The sequence below is a fragment of the Natator depressus genome, chromosome 1 (assembly GCF_965152275.1).
Source record: "Natator depressus isolate rNatDep1 chromosome 1, rNatDep2.hap1, whole genome shotgun sequence".
NCBI classification, from domain to species: Eukaryota; Metazoa; Chordata; order Testudines; family Cheloniidae; genus Natator; species Natator depressus.
This window is the reverse complement of record NC_134234.1, coordinates 259,344,399-259,360,807: the sequence shown is the minus strand read 5'-3', so window position 1 is coordinate 259,360,807 and position 16,409 is coordinate 259,344,399. Positions and strand designations below refer to the sequence as shown.

Sequence of the window (16,409 nt, the reverse complement as noted above, 5' to 3'; positions counted from 1 at the left end):
TTGGCGTCTCCTGAAGTCCACTGTCAGTTAAGTGTTTCTTGACTGGGCACTTACCGAGAATAGTCCTTTCTCAAGAAGGTGACCAAATGCTTCACTGAGGCTACTTAGAATCAAACAAACACATTGAGATACAAGTACATAGCCAATATTCATAACTTCAAATACAAAAATGATACACACAGACAGCATAATCATAACCAGCAAACTACAACCTTTTCACAGACACCCTACTTGCCCTCCTCTGCACAAGACCTGGTGCAACCATAGGACCCTGGTTGCAACAATGATTTATACGGTTACAGATCATGTAAATAACATCACAGGCAACATGGAGTTGATTAAGATACGGCGCCAACAGGTATATCATACAGTCAGCTGAATGAAATGAAATGGACACAGCCTCCCGTCTACAGAAGCTGATTAATGAGGATGAGTCAGGTGTGGCAATACCACCCATCATTCTGCCCTTCCTCCCCACACCTTTGGCATATGGTAACATCAACAGACTTGGGAAGATATTCAGTGCAGGGACATCACTGAGTAATTGGTACTGCAGTGCAGCCTCAGATACCAACTGTTAGACAACCCAAATCTGAGAACCCAAGAAGCCTCCACGTGTAGAGAAAGTAAATTGAGTTTTTTCCAGTATTTGTATTATTGTGGGCTTGGTATGTCACTTGCCAATGTAGTGATGGCAGAATATACAATAACATTAGTAGCATGGAAAAAGCTTCAAAAACATGAAAAGAAACATTCTATTACATTATGTAGTATTTCGATGTCAGGAGTGGTTTAATTATCATTTTGTAGATTTAGATTTGAAATTAATGTCTTTAACCGGATACCAAAATGCATCTGTTTGATTATATTTTATTCAACACGTTCATTAGCAACTAAAGTGTTTCCTTTCACTGAAGTCCTTATACAACAAACATCTGCATATTAGGAATACTTTCAAAAACTGACGGCTAACCAAGAACAACCACCGGGCTCAGTTCTACTAAACTACTCTGCAAGAAAGTCCACCATAACTTTCCACCGTCTGTTGAGACCGAGCTGTTCCCAATACAGGAAGAGATTTTGCCCGTCCAGATGTTGCCAACGGACTATTTTTTCGGTTTAGCTCAGATTACACCAGGCGTGTGCCAGCGGCTCAGCCAGGCCACAGCGGGGACCGCGCAGCCCCTCCAGGCTCCTCAGGCAGAACGCGGATTGTACTAGTCTTGGGGGGGAGGGGGAGGGAGAGGCTCTTCAGCATTTATCGAATGGGGAAACGCAACGATTGGGTTCGCCCGACTCGAGGGGGGTGGGTGGAGAGGACGTCACACAGAAAGCAAACGAGAGCCCCGTGTCCAATCAGCACGCGCGCTAGCCCAGCCGGACGAAAGGTTCTAGAATCCAATCAGGAAACGCGGAGCTGCGTGTGTCACAGACAGATATAGGTCTCCTGGCCCAATCAGGGGATGCTCAACCTGATAGCGCTGACGTCGAAAGGGGCGGGAGTGGAGAGAGTGGGCGCGCGCGTCGCGCGGCTTTCCGTTACCGCTGGCGCGCGCGCGTGTAGCAAGCGTGAAGGGTCGCGCGCGGGGGAAGCGAAGTCGCGAGACCGAGAGCAGCGCGAAGCAGTTTCCCGCTTTGCCCTTCGGCCCGAACCGCGAACGCGAGGCGGAGGCGCCATCGTAGCCCCCACCGGCCGCGGAGAGAGGCTCCGCCCGGACCCGTAAGGGGGAGCGAGCGCAGCATCGGGCCCGAAGCGCTGTAGGCCGCTGTCGGCGGAGCTCACACAGACTCCGCCGGCTCGGCCGGGCCTCGCGCGCTCAGGATGTCGGCGCAGGCCCAGATGCGCGCCATGCTGGACCAACTCATGGGCACGTCCCGGGACGGTAAGTGCCACCCGGCCGGGGGGCGGGGCTGCTGCCCCCTGCGGTCACAGCCAGGGGCAACGGTTGGGAAGAGCAAGCGAGCTAGGCTGGTAGCGATGATTGGCAGGACGAGCGCCAGCTCCCCCTGCCGCTCGGGGCGGGGCTAAGGGGTTAAAGGTCATCGCGGCGCACAGGGCCGGTCGGAGGCGGTTACGCGCTGTGTGAGGGGCGCGGGCGGGCGCGGCTGGCCCTATTACGGGCCCCTAGCGGCTGTGGCGAGCTCCTCCCGCAGCTCGCCGGGGTCTCGGCGCCGCTTCCGCCGCCGCGAGAACCGGGCTGCGAGTCTGTAACGAAACCCCCATTGCCCGCGGCCCCGCGCGCCCCAGCTCGAGCCCCACAGCCGCGGGCTCTCCGGTCAGGGGGTGGAAAAATCCATCCTCCCCCTTGCTGGTCGGCGCAGGCCTGTCCTCCGAGCCGGCAGAGTCCGTGACCGGCCAGGGTTCGGGGAGCAGGCCGCCCTCCGAGCCGGCCCGCGCGCCCGGCAGAGGACACCCCCGTCCCCCCAAGTCACAGATAAACCCTTGTAAAGGGCTCGTTGTTCTGAGACACGGCAGTTTGCTTTGTTCGGACAGGAGAAATCAGCCTTTCAAATCGTCAGGTGCAGAGCCATGGCGGGAGGTGAAATAGTCTGTCCGAGGGAAGTCTGACCCAAACCATCATTTCAATCAACAGGCGGGAATGATGATCACTTTTGAAAGTGAGAATCAAGTTAATAAAATTTACTCCAGCGGGGCTGAGGCATCGCCATTAGAGCTGTTCAGAAAGTAGGTAAAAGGGAAGATTCATGTATGCAGGCTGATCCTACAGGCGATAGACTAGACCATAGAAGAACCTTTCCAGTGATACCGTTTGACATTCTTGCTATTCAGTTTTCCTTTTATTAAAAGAACTTATTAATAACAAGCTGACAGAATATTACACTGTCATTGAGACATAGTTTAGATATTTTAAATGTTATATGCAATACTGTTGAAAATGTATCAGACAGACCATGAGCTTGACCTTCAGGCTACACTGGCAAATCTTACCTGTCTTCCCAGACTCTTTCTGACAAAGGTATATTGAGTAAGATTGAGAAATGATTGCATAGGGGTTCAGCTTTTAAGAATTTCTCATGAATGCTGTTTGGGGAAAGAAAAAAGTGGAAAGTGGATTGGTAGTAGAGCATGCCATAATTTAAAAAAACAGTTCAAGTCCTGTGGTGGTAGCATAAAACTGGATTAATTAACACAGCTATGACTAGAGTGAAACTCTGCTCTGGAGGTGTGGAAAATTAAGTCATTTAATACAACTATATCAAGACTTACAAATGAAGATGCTTTAAATATAGGCAACTAAATAAGTGGTCTTATTTTCAGAGCTGCTGAAGTTAATGAAAGCTGCAGATGTAGGTGCCTAACTTTAGGTACTTAAATTTGAAAATGTTGCCCTTTTTATTGTTCCTTTTGAACCTTATAGATTTATTTTGACTGCCACATTCAGACAGAAAATAAGGTGTAAATCTGTAATTGTGAGTAATTAATCACTGGAACAATTTACCAAGGCTCCTGGTGGGGATTTTCCATCAGTGATATTTTTTTTAATCAAGATTGGATGTTTTTGTGAATGATCTGCTCTAGGAATTATTTCAGGGAGGTTCTATGACTTGTGTTATACAGGAGTCAAATGTAATGATCACAATGATCCCTTCTGGCTTCAGAATCTGTGAATCTATGCCTCAGTAACTTGCAGATCAGATTTTCTCAGTTTACAAGTAAATGGGTGATTTTTTTAATGTAACTGTCCGCCCTGCAAACTCAATTTTGGTTCTGAAAATTCAGTAACAAAAATCCTGCAATTGAAACTTAGGAACCATTGTTGAAATGCTGAATACATATAAGAGATAACAGTAAACGCTAATAACTAGGGCTTGAAAAATATATCAGACTCCGATTGGCTCAAATTTAGATACAAAAGATAAAGATGAGGTATTGAATAATTGCAGTGTTGCCTCTCCTCCTGAGCTTTCCCAATGGTCAGCAACATAAAATTGATGTGATCATTGACAGTTTCATTGAAGTTCACAGGGTTATGAGTAGCAGCAGTGAAAATGAACACAGCGTTGCTGCTGCTTAGCAAACTATGACCAGCTGCAGAAGTACTGGAACTATATGTAGATTTCTGCAGATGGTATGTTCCATCATTTACATTGGGTTCATATATGGAAGTGTATTTGCAACATTAAGGACTAGAAACTTCCCTATTTAAAAAATGGAAGCCTAGAACATAAGAGTAGCCGTACTGGGTCAGACCAAAGGTTCATCTAGCCCAGTATTCTGTCTTTTGACAGTGGCCAATGCCAGATGTCCCCAAGGGAATGAACAGAACAGTAATCATCGAGGGATCCATCCACTGTTGTCCATTCCCAGTTTCTAGCAAACTGAGGCTAGGGACACCATCCCTTAGATTAAGTAGTCCTAATTTAGAGAGAAAGCAGAGGTTATATGTCTGTAATACATATAACCTACGGGGGGAAGATGAGGGTATATCAAGCATATCTTTTAGCATAGTAAATTAAGGAAATATATTTTTGCATGGTATTAAGTAAAACAGTCTCTTCCTGAATTTGGTGGTATGTGTGTTATGGCAACTTTGAAAATTCTGTTTCGTATTTTCTTTTTTTAGCGCTGGAAATATGTATCACTGTTTTGTAACATATCCGTTAATTTACTTGCATGCCTTTTTTTCCTTTGCATATGCTGTCTTTAATCTCAAAACTGTAATTGGGATGAGAGGATCAGCATCCAGTTCCAACTCAAGTACTTCAAAACTTACTAGTAAAAGGGAGAGTGGGAGAGGCCCTCAGGTTGATAACACTTAGCCCTGAGCTTATTAAATTAACTTTTTTTTTTGTACATTCAATAGACACATTTTCTTTTAAATTCTTTTAACAAGAATTAGTGTCAGACTCCTACTACTGTTAGGTAGTAGCTTTGTCCTGACAGTAAGCCCTATTTGCTATTTTTAAACTGAAATATATTTGAAAATAAAGACCTTTAACTAAAATTGGCAGTGACCATGTATGCTCAGTGTCAAGATGTTAAGACTAGTTTTCATTTTGCTTTACTACTGCTTACTAACAGAACTCTAGTATTTACTTAGTAGGCAGTAACATTTTATTTAAATGTTAAATAGTTCAATATTAAGACAAGGTAGAAACTTGTCTTCTAATCTCTTATTGATCTGTCATTCCCATCCCACAGAACATGTTTGTTGAAATTACTTCATTTAGTACTTACAGGAAGTACATATTTAAGTTTTTAATTATTTTCAGCATTTTACATATGTGATTGTGACCATGTAAACACTCTGTATAAGGTATCGAGCAAATGGAGTCCGACTTCTTTCTAAAGTGAAGTGACGTAGCAAGTTGTAGTCATATAGTTCAGGATATGGCATTTATCTTGTATGCAAATAACCTGACAGATGTTGTAAAGTCAAAGTTGAGTAGTCTGTTAATGAGGCTTATATGAGGAAAATCAGGGATTAAAAAAAATTTAAGTTATGTAGAAGAAACTATTAAAATGAGTTGACTATAGTAATCTTTACAGCTGTATAGGTTACTTGTGTAGTTTTAGATCATGAGCATTTATAAGAACTGGAATCTAAGTGGAAGCAGAGTACAGACTAAATGTGGAATTGTCTGTAAATGGAAAACAAAACCTTCTCTAAACATAACGTGTTAGGATTTAACCACCTCATCATGAGACTCTCAGGACTTCTTAAGCTCTTGAATACATTTAGTCCATATATACATCATTGGTGGGGTGGAGAACAGCATCTTATTTAGTTTAACCACTGCCTTTGGAGCCTTCAGTTCAATTCCTTAACTGTGGTCCGCAAAGGACCTCTCCAGTCATTGCTCCAGCTCTTTCCCTGACTCTTGGAAACACACAAAATATAATTTCATAGTGAAGTCTTCGGCTTCCACTCTGGTCCAAGTCTCTTAAATTTTGCCTTTTGCACCAGCTGTTTCAACTCTTCAATCAATGCTTACCCGTGGTCTTTGCCTATTTGTCTATCTGCACTTCAAAACCTCTGAAGCAGCTTTGCACGTGTCTCATATTTTAGGCACCTGTTGTTTAGTTTCAGTGCCAGTAGTTTTCTTGGAATTTGGAACCTGTCTTTAGCACCCTGGTGCTGGCATTTGTGATGCATCTGCAGTGCTCTGCTGCATCATTTGAGCCTAATATCTCTTGGAGGTGTATTTTGTTTTTTTTCTGAAGGACATAGGGAGCCAGGAAGACCACTCACAACCTTCAAACCACATCTTTGCAACAGGACTATTAATGACAAATGAGCATATTTGTTACATTGTCTGCGCATAGAGTCAACCACAACGTTAAGGAGTGCCAGATATATTGGCAGATGTCACCTTGGGCTCTAAGAAAACATGAAGAATGTCTCAAACGCATCCTCCCGGCAACTCTAGAAATTCATGTACATCTGACATGAGTCTGCGCCAGAATGCTTCAAAGGTTAAATCTTCAAGGCAGAAGCCTCAGTTGGCCGAGACATCTGAGTCATTTGACTTTTTGTCTGTGCCAGTCCTTTTGGCTCAAATGTAGCACTTCTGTGGTCAGCTCAGTGAAGCGGCCTAGTCATTGAAGTGTCCCACGCCATCACCTTGTTATACAAGTGCCCTAACAAGTCTTTTCTCTGTCATACACTGGAAGTCTCAGTTTTTGAAGTCAGTGATACTGAGCGCCAGTCAACTCATGAAGTATTAGAAGAAAATCAATAGCTCTCTGACACATTGCTGACAAAATCTCAGATTCCAGACTTCAGTCAAGAAGCCTCAAACTCCAACTGTGTTCATGTTCTTGAGATGGAGTTAGTGATTCAGTGATCCATTATATGATTGGATTTGACATCCAATACAGAATGGACAGCAAGCTCTTTGGCCTCAATCACCTCTGATCCAAGACACACATTCTCACTAAATCATTCATTGAACTCCAGTATGCAGATGAGTGGGCCCTGTGTGCCCACTCAGAAGACTATCTTAAAAAAATCTGAGGCCTAAAACCAACTCGGCCTCACATGCAACGCCAAAATAAAAGTACTCCTTCAACAGGCTGTGCATCACCAGGATCCTGCTCCCATAATTCAGATCAATGAAGAGACCCAGGAGAATGTCAAGCACTCCCTTTACCTTGGTAGCTGTCTGTCACAGAAAGCTTTGACATTGACAAGGAAATTCAACACTGCCTTCCATGCTCTAGTACGGCTTTCAGATGCTTGAGAAAATGTGTCTTCAAAGATCATGACATCAAGAATCAAACCAAGCTTCTCGTGTTCCAGGCTTTTTTTTATCCCAGCTCTCTTGTATGGTGCTGAAACCTTAGCCATGTAAAGTGGACGCCTCAAGGTTCTTGAACGATACCATCAATGGTGCCTCCGCAAGATCTTCCGAATCAAGTCGGATGACTGACACATCTAGGTCCGTGTTCTGTCCCAAGCCAAAACTTCCAGCATTGAAGCTTTGACCTCCAGCATTGAGGCTTTGGTCATCCACCGCCAACTCCATTGGCTTCAAATGCCAGAAAATCAACTCCCAAAGCAGGTAATGTTCTCACAACTGAGCCGTGGCCAACAGACGAGGGCTGGGCAAAGAAAGTATTTCAAAGACACCTTCAAAGCCAACATGAAGAAGTGCAGTATTGACATAAACTCAAGGGCTTGGGTTTCCCAGGACTGACCAAAATGGAAAAGGACCTTGTGGCAACGACCCCAGTATTTTGAAATCTAACTGAGAACAGGAAAGGAGGAAAGAATCCACTGCAGCCCAACTCAACAATCCAGATCTACCCTTTCCGTTGGGAAATGTCTGCCCCAGTTGTGACAAGATCTGTGGATCCTGGATTGGTCTCGTTAGCCACTTGCAGATCCACTAGTGATAACTGGCAATCATTTTATGGAAGACAGTCATTCTTAGACTCGAAGAGCTCGCCAATGACATGTTTGCCAAACCAGTGAGATCACTGCAGATCCTCTGTGAGGCTACCATGAGGTCTCTAGTACCAGCTTCAAACCATTTCTTTATCCCTGTGTTGGGAACAATCAGAGTTCTCAGTGTAGGTGGGTATGTTTTGTATTTGTGGCTTGTTCTCTCAGTGCACAAAAGTTCCAGCTTTGACACTATAGGTTCAGGTATCTCTTGTATTTGGGGCTACAAGAAAATTGGTGCTTTCCAAGGCAGTTTCATGGTCACCTTGAACACATGCATTCTGAGAGTTGTTTACTGGAGCTACAAGTTCAGGTTTTCAGAAAAAACTATCCCGATGGCTTCCCTGTCCCTACCCCACTGAGAATATGTTCATGCACCTTATCAGGAAGAGATGCTGCAAGAAATCTAGTACTTCCTCACAGAGCCTGTGATCCCATGTTCTTAGTTGCTACTGTGAACAGGGTGGTCAAATAAGTACCTAGATACACAGTTGTGGCCGTTGCTTTGTAGTACCCATGGTGCATCTTCACATGTGACAACCTCAGTGGACCCTGAAATCCCAGAGAAAACAAGTGTCATAGGGGGTCTCTAACATTGTATACAGGTAACTGCCAAGTCCATGCAAACCATCCTGCATGAAGCCCTTCTCCATATATTTGATGATTAAAATGTTCTTGTAAATTTTCCTTGAGAGGGACTAAAGTCCTTGCAAACTCCAGCAACTTTGGAAATATTTTGTTTAGAATTGATTCAGTAATTTTTATGAAGACCATGTCAAAGTGGCTGGATCTGTTTTGTGTTGCTGTGACGTGGCTGGTGTGAACTAGATAGTCATGTCAAACCTCACTGACTCCAAGGCAAGTTTGTCTTCCCTGCCTCTCTCAGATATTTGGCTCACAGACATCTTCATCGTTCTTTCTCCACATGTTTGCAGAACATTACTCCTTAGATTCAGCTATCAAGAGGGAGTTACGTTTTGGTTTCTTTGCACTACAGAATTTGTTTACAGAGTAGGGAATAACAAACTCTTCTGTCCTGAAAAGTTTGTTTCATTTTAGGATATCCTGTATCTGAGTTGGCTGATTCTGAGGTTTTTATACTTTTTTTTTTTTATTGCTGTCTGTGTTTTGTTTGATGGTAGAAGGTATTTAACCCCTCCCTTATGTGTTTAATTTTGTTTTTATAAACCTACCTGGTCACATTATTAGTTTTGGACTTAGTGTTGTGTGTTGCAGCCTTGCTCTCTTTTGGGACATCCCATGTACTTTTTACTCTCCAGGAATGAGAATCTTGTTGGATGGTATCTTTAGGGAAGAAATCATTCCTGACATGCAATTCTTTTCTGAAGCTGTAATTCCAACAGGATTCTTCTCACCTGCCCACTGCTCCCTCAGAGTTTGGAGGGTTTTTTATTGAGGTGATCTTTGTTTTTTTGCAGCTTAATTTTATTTCACTTCTTGATGCAGATTTTTAACATCAGGTGGCTTGTTTCTTTTGGGAGGTTTACCTCCTTCATAATTGGGAACTGATGGGAAGGTTCCCATGGCAGTGATCCATGCTCAGTGACTGGCATCCATCTGCCATTGGGGGAGTGAGCTGCTGACTTGTGCTCAGCCCTGCTGCTGCTGCCCTTTAAACAAACAAACCTAAAAAATGTTCAAGAAATTATGTCTGCCAGTCTCAGGCTGCAGAGTTGAGACCTAGGATTTAAGATCGTGTTGGAACAACATCTCTATAGAAATAAATTGTTAGCTTCTTGCCTCTTGGGACAGGCTTGGGAATAATGTTCCTTCTTGATACGTTGCATGTTCAGAAGTAAATTTTAAGTGAACTCTTCGTGACTGTGGCATATAGCTGTCAATTTTATATTCTCAGGGAGCAGTGTAAAGTATGAGGGATACTGTACTTAGAATATATTATTCCTATTGATGTATTATGGTAAAGACAGTGTGGTAGGTATTAAACAGATGTCAACTTTTAGTGTGTAAGCTATGAGGAAAAAGCCTAATTTGTCTTGGTAAATATAGCTTAATACAAAAAAAAGTAAGCGCTTGATCCTGTCTCCAAATGTGAAGAGACATCGCCATTGTGTTTGGTTTCATTGCACTTGTGCCTTGGTATTAGAGTTTAAGGTTTAGCACTAAATGGTAATTCCTGGCTAGAATGTATGATTCTAAAATAGAAGGAATAAATTGCTGTTCATAGTATGTTACAATATTGTGAACAAGGAATGGATTGAAATGAAACTAGTCTGTAGTTAGTTATTGCAAAAGATGGTTGAAATATACAAACTCCTTGCCAAAATCAGCAGTCTAAATGTACTGTAAATTCCTTCAAGCATGAACTGAAGGAAAATAGTGGATGTTCACAGCAAAGTTTGATTTTTGGAGGGTGTTTAAAATGACTTGTACTTATGAGGATCAATCTTGAGAGCTTACAGGTACTAATGACAGGTTTCAGAGTAGCAGCCGTGTTAGTCTGTATTCGCAAAAAGAAAAGGAGTACTAGTGGCACTTTAGAGACTAACCAATTTATTTGAGCATAAGCTTTCGTGAGCTACAGCTCACTTCATCGGATGAAGCTCACGAAAGCTTATGCTCAAATAAATTGGTTAGTCTCTAAGGTGCCACTAGTACTCCTTTTCTTTTTACAGGTACTAAGTGTGCTCTTAGCCCTTAAATTTTCTTTAAAGCTCAGCAGTATAATTGGTCTTAGCTGTTGACTTTTGTTGCTTTTTAGTCGACTTTTTTTAATTTAATGTAGCAAAACAATTTCCTAAAATGACTGTTGCATTATTACTGCCATTGTTTGGGGTCTGGTCTCCTCCTGATGTGTGTATTAATAGTAAGAGGGGTGTTGCGTGCATGCATCTCAGGAAATGAGATGGATAAGCATAGAAGCATCCTTGAGAATTGGCTTTTTTCCTGAATAGCTTCATTCCCATTTAAAGTTCTTCTCCCACTCACCCCTAGTGTAATACATCGCAGAAATATGGTTTGGGTCAGATATCTTGTATAAAAACTGAAGCTGCTGTTTCTTTAGTTGAATTAAATTAATCCTTTTGAGTTTCCATATAAATCCACTGTCAATCAACATAAATAAAGTCCAATTGGGAGCACTGAAATGGGTCATAATAGAATAGATGCTGATTGCTGTAACACATTAATAGATTAATGTTACATTTTTAATAAGTGTAAGCCCTGAAGATCAACCATGTAATACTCTGCAGGAGCAAGGTTAAGAATAGGGTTGGTTGGTCATTTGACTAGTCCAAAAATAATTGACAATATCTGACTTGTCAATTGACCAATATCAAAAATAATCAAATACTTTAAAAGACTAATTTATTAGAATAGTAACAAAAAAAAATAAGGCTTTGGTGGTCTCCAGTAAGCTTAGCCTCAATACATATGTCTAATTACAAAAAACAAGTTACTTAACTGAGTTTTTTTGTCTCAGAAAAATGTGAAACACAATGAAATTAAGGTTAAAAAAAAAAAGGCGCTGTGGTGCAATCAAAAAGCTAGGCTACAGCTTACAAAGGGGTTTAATTGTATTTAATCAGTTAGGATAATTTTAAAACACTTTAAAATTATTACTACTTGCATTTAGATTTTTTTCCCCTTGTGAAAACACAAGGTTATATTCATAAATATTTCATAGGTTTGTTTAGTGACTGTTTTCATATGGTAACATATTAAAGTGAATGCTGTGGCTGCTTAATTAAATCCAATCAAACCAAGAGGAACGTTCATTTTGATTAGTAGAACTCTTGTGAACCTTGGCTTATTCACACCCAAATCACTTGGTTATTGGAAAGCTTTGGGAACGAACATCTGCTATTGCATTACAAAAATAATTCTCACAAGGTTTCTCCCTTTGTAGCAGACTGAGCCCCAGGCATTTGGTGGTTTCTTGTCTTTCTCCCCTCTCACACACCTTACCCAGCAAAGGCACATACAAAATGAGCCCTCACCTTCTCGTAGCAGAAGGTCATCAATGGGTTAGGAGTAGACTGCTGTGACTGCATCATCTTCTATGATGTGTGAAGACATCTGTGCAGTTTTCGGAAAGCACCAATTCACAAAACACTTGAGACAGAGTATTCAAGGGGATCTAGCTGTGGAATGAGCTCTCAGATGAACTAACTCAGAACTTAACCACCTTTTAGGATATGTTGCAAGAGCCTTCTCTTTGAGAAAGCTTTTCTATGATAACAGCAGAGTTGATTTAAAAAAATCCAAATATATATTAAACCAGTCTTTTATAACCAGAGAAAAGAGAAGAACAGAATGCTATATATGTGGATCTAACTTACCCAGGAAACATTTAGGTACTAGAGTGAAGACATAATACAGAATCCATAAATAGTGACTAGAATGTAAATGTGGAACAGTTTCTTAAAGCTGTTGTCACTCATGCATTCATTTTTGTAGCTACACCTCTACCCCGATATAACGCTGTCCTCGGAAGCCAAAAATTCTTACCGTGAATCTTAGGTGAAACCGTGTTATATCAAACTTGCTTTGATCCACCGGAGCGCGCAGCCCCACCCCCCAGGAGCGCTGCTTTACCGCGTTATATCCGAATTTGGGTTATGTCGGGTCGCGTTATATTGGGGTAGAGGTGTACCTCTGTTTTCTCTGTATTGTCCCATCCCTTCTTCCTAAATCTCACATGCTATGTAAATGGAAAGGCAAGAGAGACTGAGCACATTGCTGCTGTACAATCAGCGGTTGATTGTTGGAAAGGTACAAAGAATGCTCCCTCTGGAGCTTCGTGACATCTCTGAAAACACTCCTATCTCCCTAGGCCTGAGGAACATAAGTCCTTTAGCTACTCCCCAGTCTCAGTATCCCTCTCAGTAGTTCTAGTAGGCCATCGGCTATCTTTTTTTTTTTTTTTTTTAAACACTCCAGTTGGTTTTGTTCATTTGTTATGTACAAGAATCTTTACAGTCAACATGTATTTCTAGATGCTGTGTTGAAATTGCTGGCAGAGTCTATTCTATACAAACTGAACAATCTGGCCCCTTGTTTTATTTATAAAGGTTCAATGTATCTTTGCCTGCCTACTTCAATCTGCAAGGGAGTATCAGAAAGGCCCCGCATTCGCCGAGCCGTGAGTTATCACTAACTTTTCAGATGTGTTAATGAATGTGGAACAAACGCAGTTATGTGTTTTTTAAAAAAAAAAAATGGACCCCCAAAAAAGCCTTTTACTGCAGTAGCAGGCGTGATTGAATAAGGGATTATTCTAAATTTTTAGTTGTACAAATAACCTATTAAAACTGAAGACTTAGCCTCTAGAAAACCTATTGTTGAACTGCTCCGAAGCTGTTCTAGCCTGTGAATTACTGGTTTTAAGATTGTGTTGCATCCTACAGGCAAATTAAGTGTGTCTTGTTCTGGAAATTTTCAGTTGTTTAACAACTTGAATGAAGTTCAGCCCATCTGAAAATGTTACGTTTTAGTTTCCTATGCATAGCAGTGATATTTAAAAATGAGATTACATAATAGAATGAAGGGCATGACCATTTTATTGTATAGTTAACAAATGGATTGGGCTTGTTGAACCATTTCATAGATTTAAAATTCTGAGATGTTTCAGGTTTATTAGAATGGAGAAGTGACTACATTCATAACTGCAAATATATCCACCCTCTTTCAAGTACTTTGGTAATGGGATGGGAAAAAGTTGCAAACTGAACTCCTTGTACTTTTTCTCCGACAGCTATCCTTGCTTCAGTAATTCACCAGTAGGTTTTCATTTAATAGTGATGTTAGGAGGTTACTGTATTTTAATGAGTAGATAGACACCCTGTGAGATTTTGAGATGTTTTATAACTCCTGTATCTCTACAGGAAAAAAATCTTTGAGTGACCTCACTTCCAGAAATGGAATAGTGACTGTTCCATTTTGACTTTTTAAGGAAAACAAATCCTGCAATAAAAAACATCCCCAATAATTGGTTATTTGGAACTGAACTATCCAACCTTGTTCACAGATGGGATTTTTTAAACTTGCAATTGGACCTCATTGTGTGGTAAGCAGGTTGATGCTTCTGCTGTGATGCAGGAGCTACACCATTATGAAAATAGAATTAAAATGCTTCCAGCTCAGCAACATGCAGCAGATGGGGTCTATGACATGGGGGTTGCAAGCTTCTGTAAAAGTAATGTTACATATAGGCAATGTCTATTTGTGTGACTGGTTCTTTCAGGTTTCTAATCACTTAATCCCTTCTTTTGCCCTCTATTTACCCTGCCCCATCAGAAGTAAGGGGATGCTTTGCATCCAAGAAGGAAGTAATGGAAGAAATGGCAGATGGTGCTCAGTGGAGGCTCTAAGTGTGTATTATTATATGTTTGTAAGACTGTTATATGCTAACTGCCAAGTTCAAATCTATTATGGTAGTTTACACAAAATCTGGAACAGACACCTATATAGCATTTTACATTGATGCTATCTTAGCAAAGTGTTTTTACCTAATACACTGCTTTTTTCAAGAAAAAATATATTAAAAACACTTGAAAAAGTGGAAGCTTACAATTACATTTAAACAGCAGCATATAGTATGTAAAAATTTAATGCATAGTTAATGTTTGGGTGTGGATTAAAGGGTACTTAATCCTTTAAATTTTAGCTTCCAGTAGGGTTTCTTTGTTCATTTTGGGGTAAAGGAATTGTTAACACTTTGAACGTAAAACTTGCAAAAGCAGGCTGGCTTCTCCATTTGTCTAACCTGGAGTGTCTTCATTTCTATATTTCAGGGGACACTACTCGTCAGCGAATCAAATTCAGTGATGACCGAGTGTGCAAGAGCCACCTCCTAAACTGCTGCCCTCATGATGTCCTCTCTGGAACTGTATGTAACTTAATCTTGTATTTTGTTTACAGAAACAATAACAGAAATCCGTTCTTTTGTTTCAATCTTAATTATGCCTGCAACATACCTCTTTTTGACATTTAAGTTAACTTGACTGTTTTTTTTAAAATGTCCACCTTAGTTTTCCCTCTAGTGTTGTGGGATAGTTTGGCCAACTTTGTACATAGCCAAAGTGTGTGTGTGTGTTAGAGGTTATAGAGAAGGAATGAATGTTTGAATATTAAATATCTTGTAATAGAAGCTATGATGTAAATTGTGCATGAAGTCTCATGTAGAGAAAGTAGTGCTTTCCATTGTAGGATCCGCTACAATGGCCTCTCCTTCCAGGTATTCTGCCATTTTCACTGATCTTGAAGGAGGTTTAAAAAAAAAAATCCTTGATACCATCACCACCTGTTCTGGCACTGTTCTGCTTATGTTATCCTGGTTGTTGGTAGTTTTTTTGCCTCCACATGCTGAGCCAGAGGTTCCTCTGCTTACTCTTTCCTGGATGGATTTTTTTGCTGTCATCTCTCCCTTTCATAACTTTTAAGTATTGAAAGGTAGCAGGAGGGCTCCCTTAGCCTGGTGGATTTCTGCAGCACTTCTCCAGTGCTAGAAGTAGTAGAAGTATTATGACTCAGAGTGATAATCAAAGGGTGTGCCACACGTAGGCAGCTCCCCCCCCCCGGCCTATTGAGTAGCAGCACTGGAAAAGGCTTTTGGGGGGCCATCTGAGGCAGAACCTGAATTTTTTGTTTCATATTTCTTCACCAGTTTTCTATGCCTTCTCTTTTCATCGTTAAGTATGTCCTTCAGAGGGATTTTCCTAAATGGAGCTTGGAAACAACGTAAGGACTTGTTGGAAGACAGAAGAACTGAAATTAGTAGATTTGATGGATAATGCACCTGTCCCTCAGTGTATTTCCCTGGTAGACATGGTGGCTGGTTCAGTTTACCTTAATTCCTAAGGGATGGTCATAGACCCTTTTAGGGCCCTTCTCCACAGTATTCTAAGGTGCACAAAGGGCTCACAGAACACAATTACACAGATTTACCCATTAGTAATCCTTGTGTTCTCTGTACTCGTGATCTAGGAGTTGCAGCTCTATCCATCCCTTCTCTGAAGTGGCCTTTACGAAAGCAGAAAGAGAAGAGAATGAGAGAAATTGAGGAGAAGGAAAAAGGGCAAAATAAATAAGTTATGGGGCTGATTTGGAGGACTTAGCTTTTCTCCTAACAGTGTGGAAGGTAGTGGATTCTAAGTAGCTGAACCTAGAACAGAAAGGGCCATTTACAGAGCACATCTTTAGCTTCACCGGATTACACAGACATTTGTGTTCCAACTCTCTTTCCTCATTTCCTAAAACAGACTCTTCCTTACTTTAGCATAACAAAGTTTTGTCCTGGTTTGGAAGAGCATTGTTATCTCTACAGTGAGCTCAACAGCCCTCCACTCCCCCTCATCCCCAAGCCTTCTAAAAATGTAAAGCAGTTGATCCCCAAGTCACTGACTCACTTCAAGCTTCATTCTTTTTTAGTCATGTTCAGCAATCAGACTTTCTGTAGCACTCCAGGAATATCATGGCTAATACACTACTTCTTATTCTCAAATCTTTCTGTGTGCTAGC

General features: G+C 41.3%; 1 protein-coding gene across 3 annotated transcripts in view; it reads left to right on the top strand.

The window, feature by feature from the left end:
• Positions 1–1,540: 1,540 nt before the first annotated feature.
• Positions 1,541–16,409, top strand: part of LUC7L2 (LUC7 like 2, pre-mRNA splicing factor) — a 58,370-nt gene continuing 43,501 nt past the window's right edge. Inside the window, exons 1-4 of one of the 3 annotated variants that reach the window (XM_074941749.1) lie at positions 1,541–1,883; positions 12,962–13,032; positions 14,134–14,260; positions 14,684–14,778. In XM_074941749.1, coding sequence (XP_074797850.1) covers positions 1,823–1,883; positions 12,962–13,032; positions 14,134–14,260; positions 14,684–14,778 — 354 coding nt within the window. In that variant the 5' untranslated portion in view covers positions 1,541–1,822. The remainder of the gene's footprint in view (positions 1,884–12,961; positions 13,033–14,133; positions 14,261–14,683; positions 14,779–16,409) is intronic. The other 2 variants (XM_074941748.1, XM_074941747.1) reach the window with 2 other exon arrangements.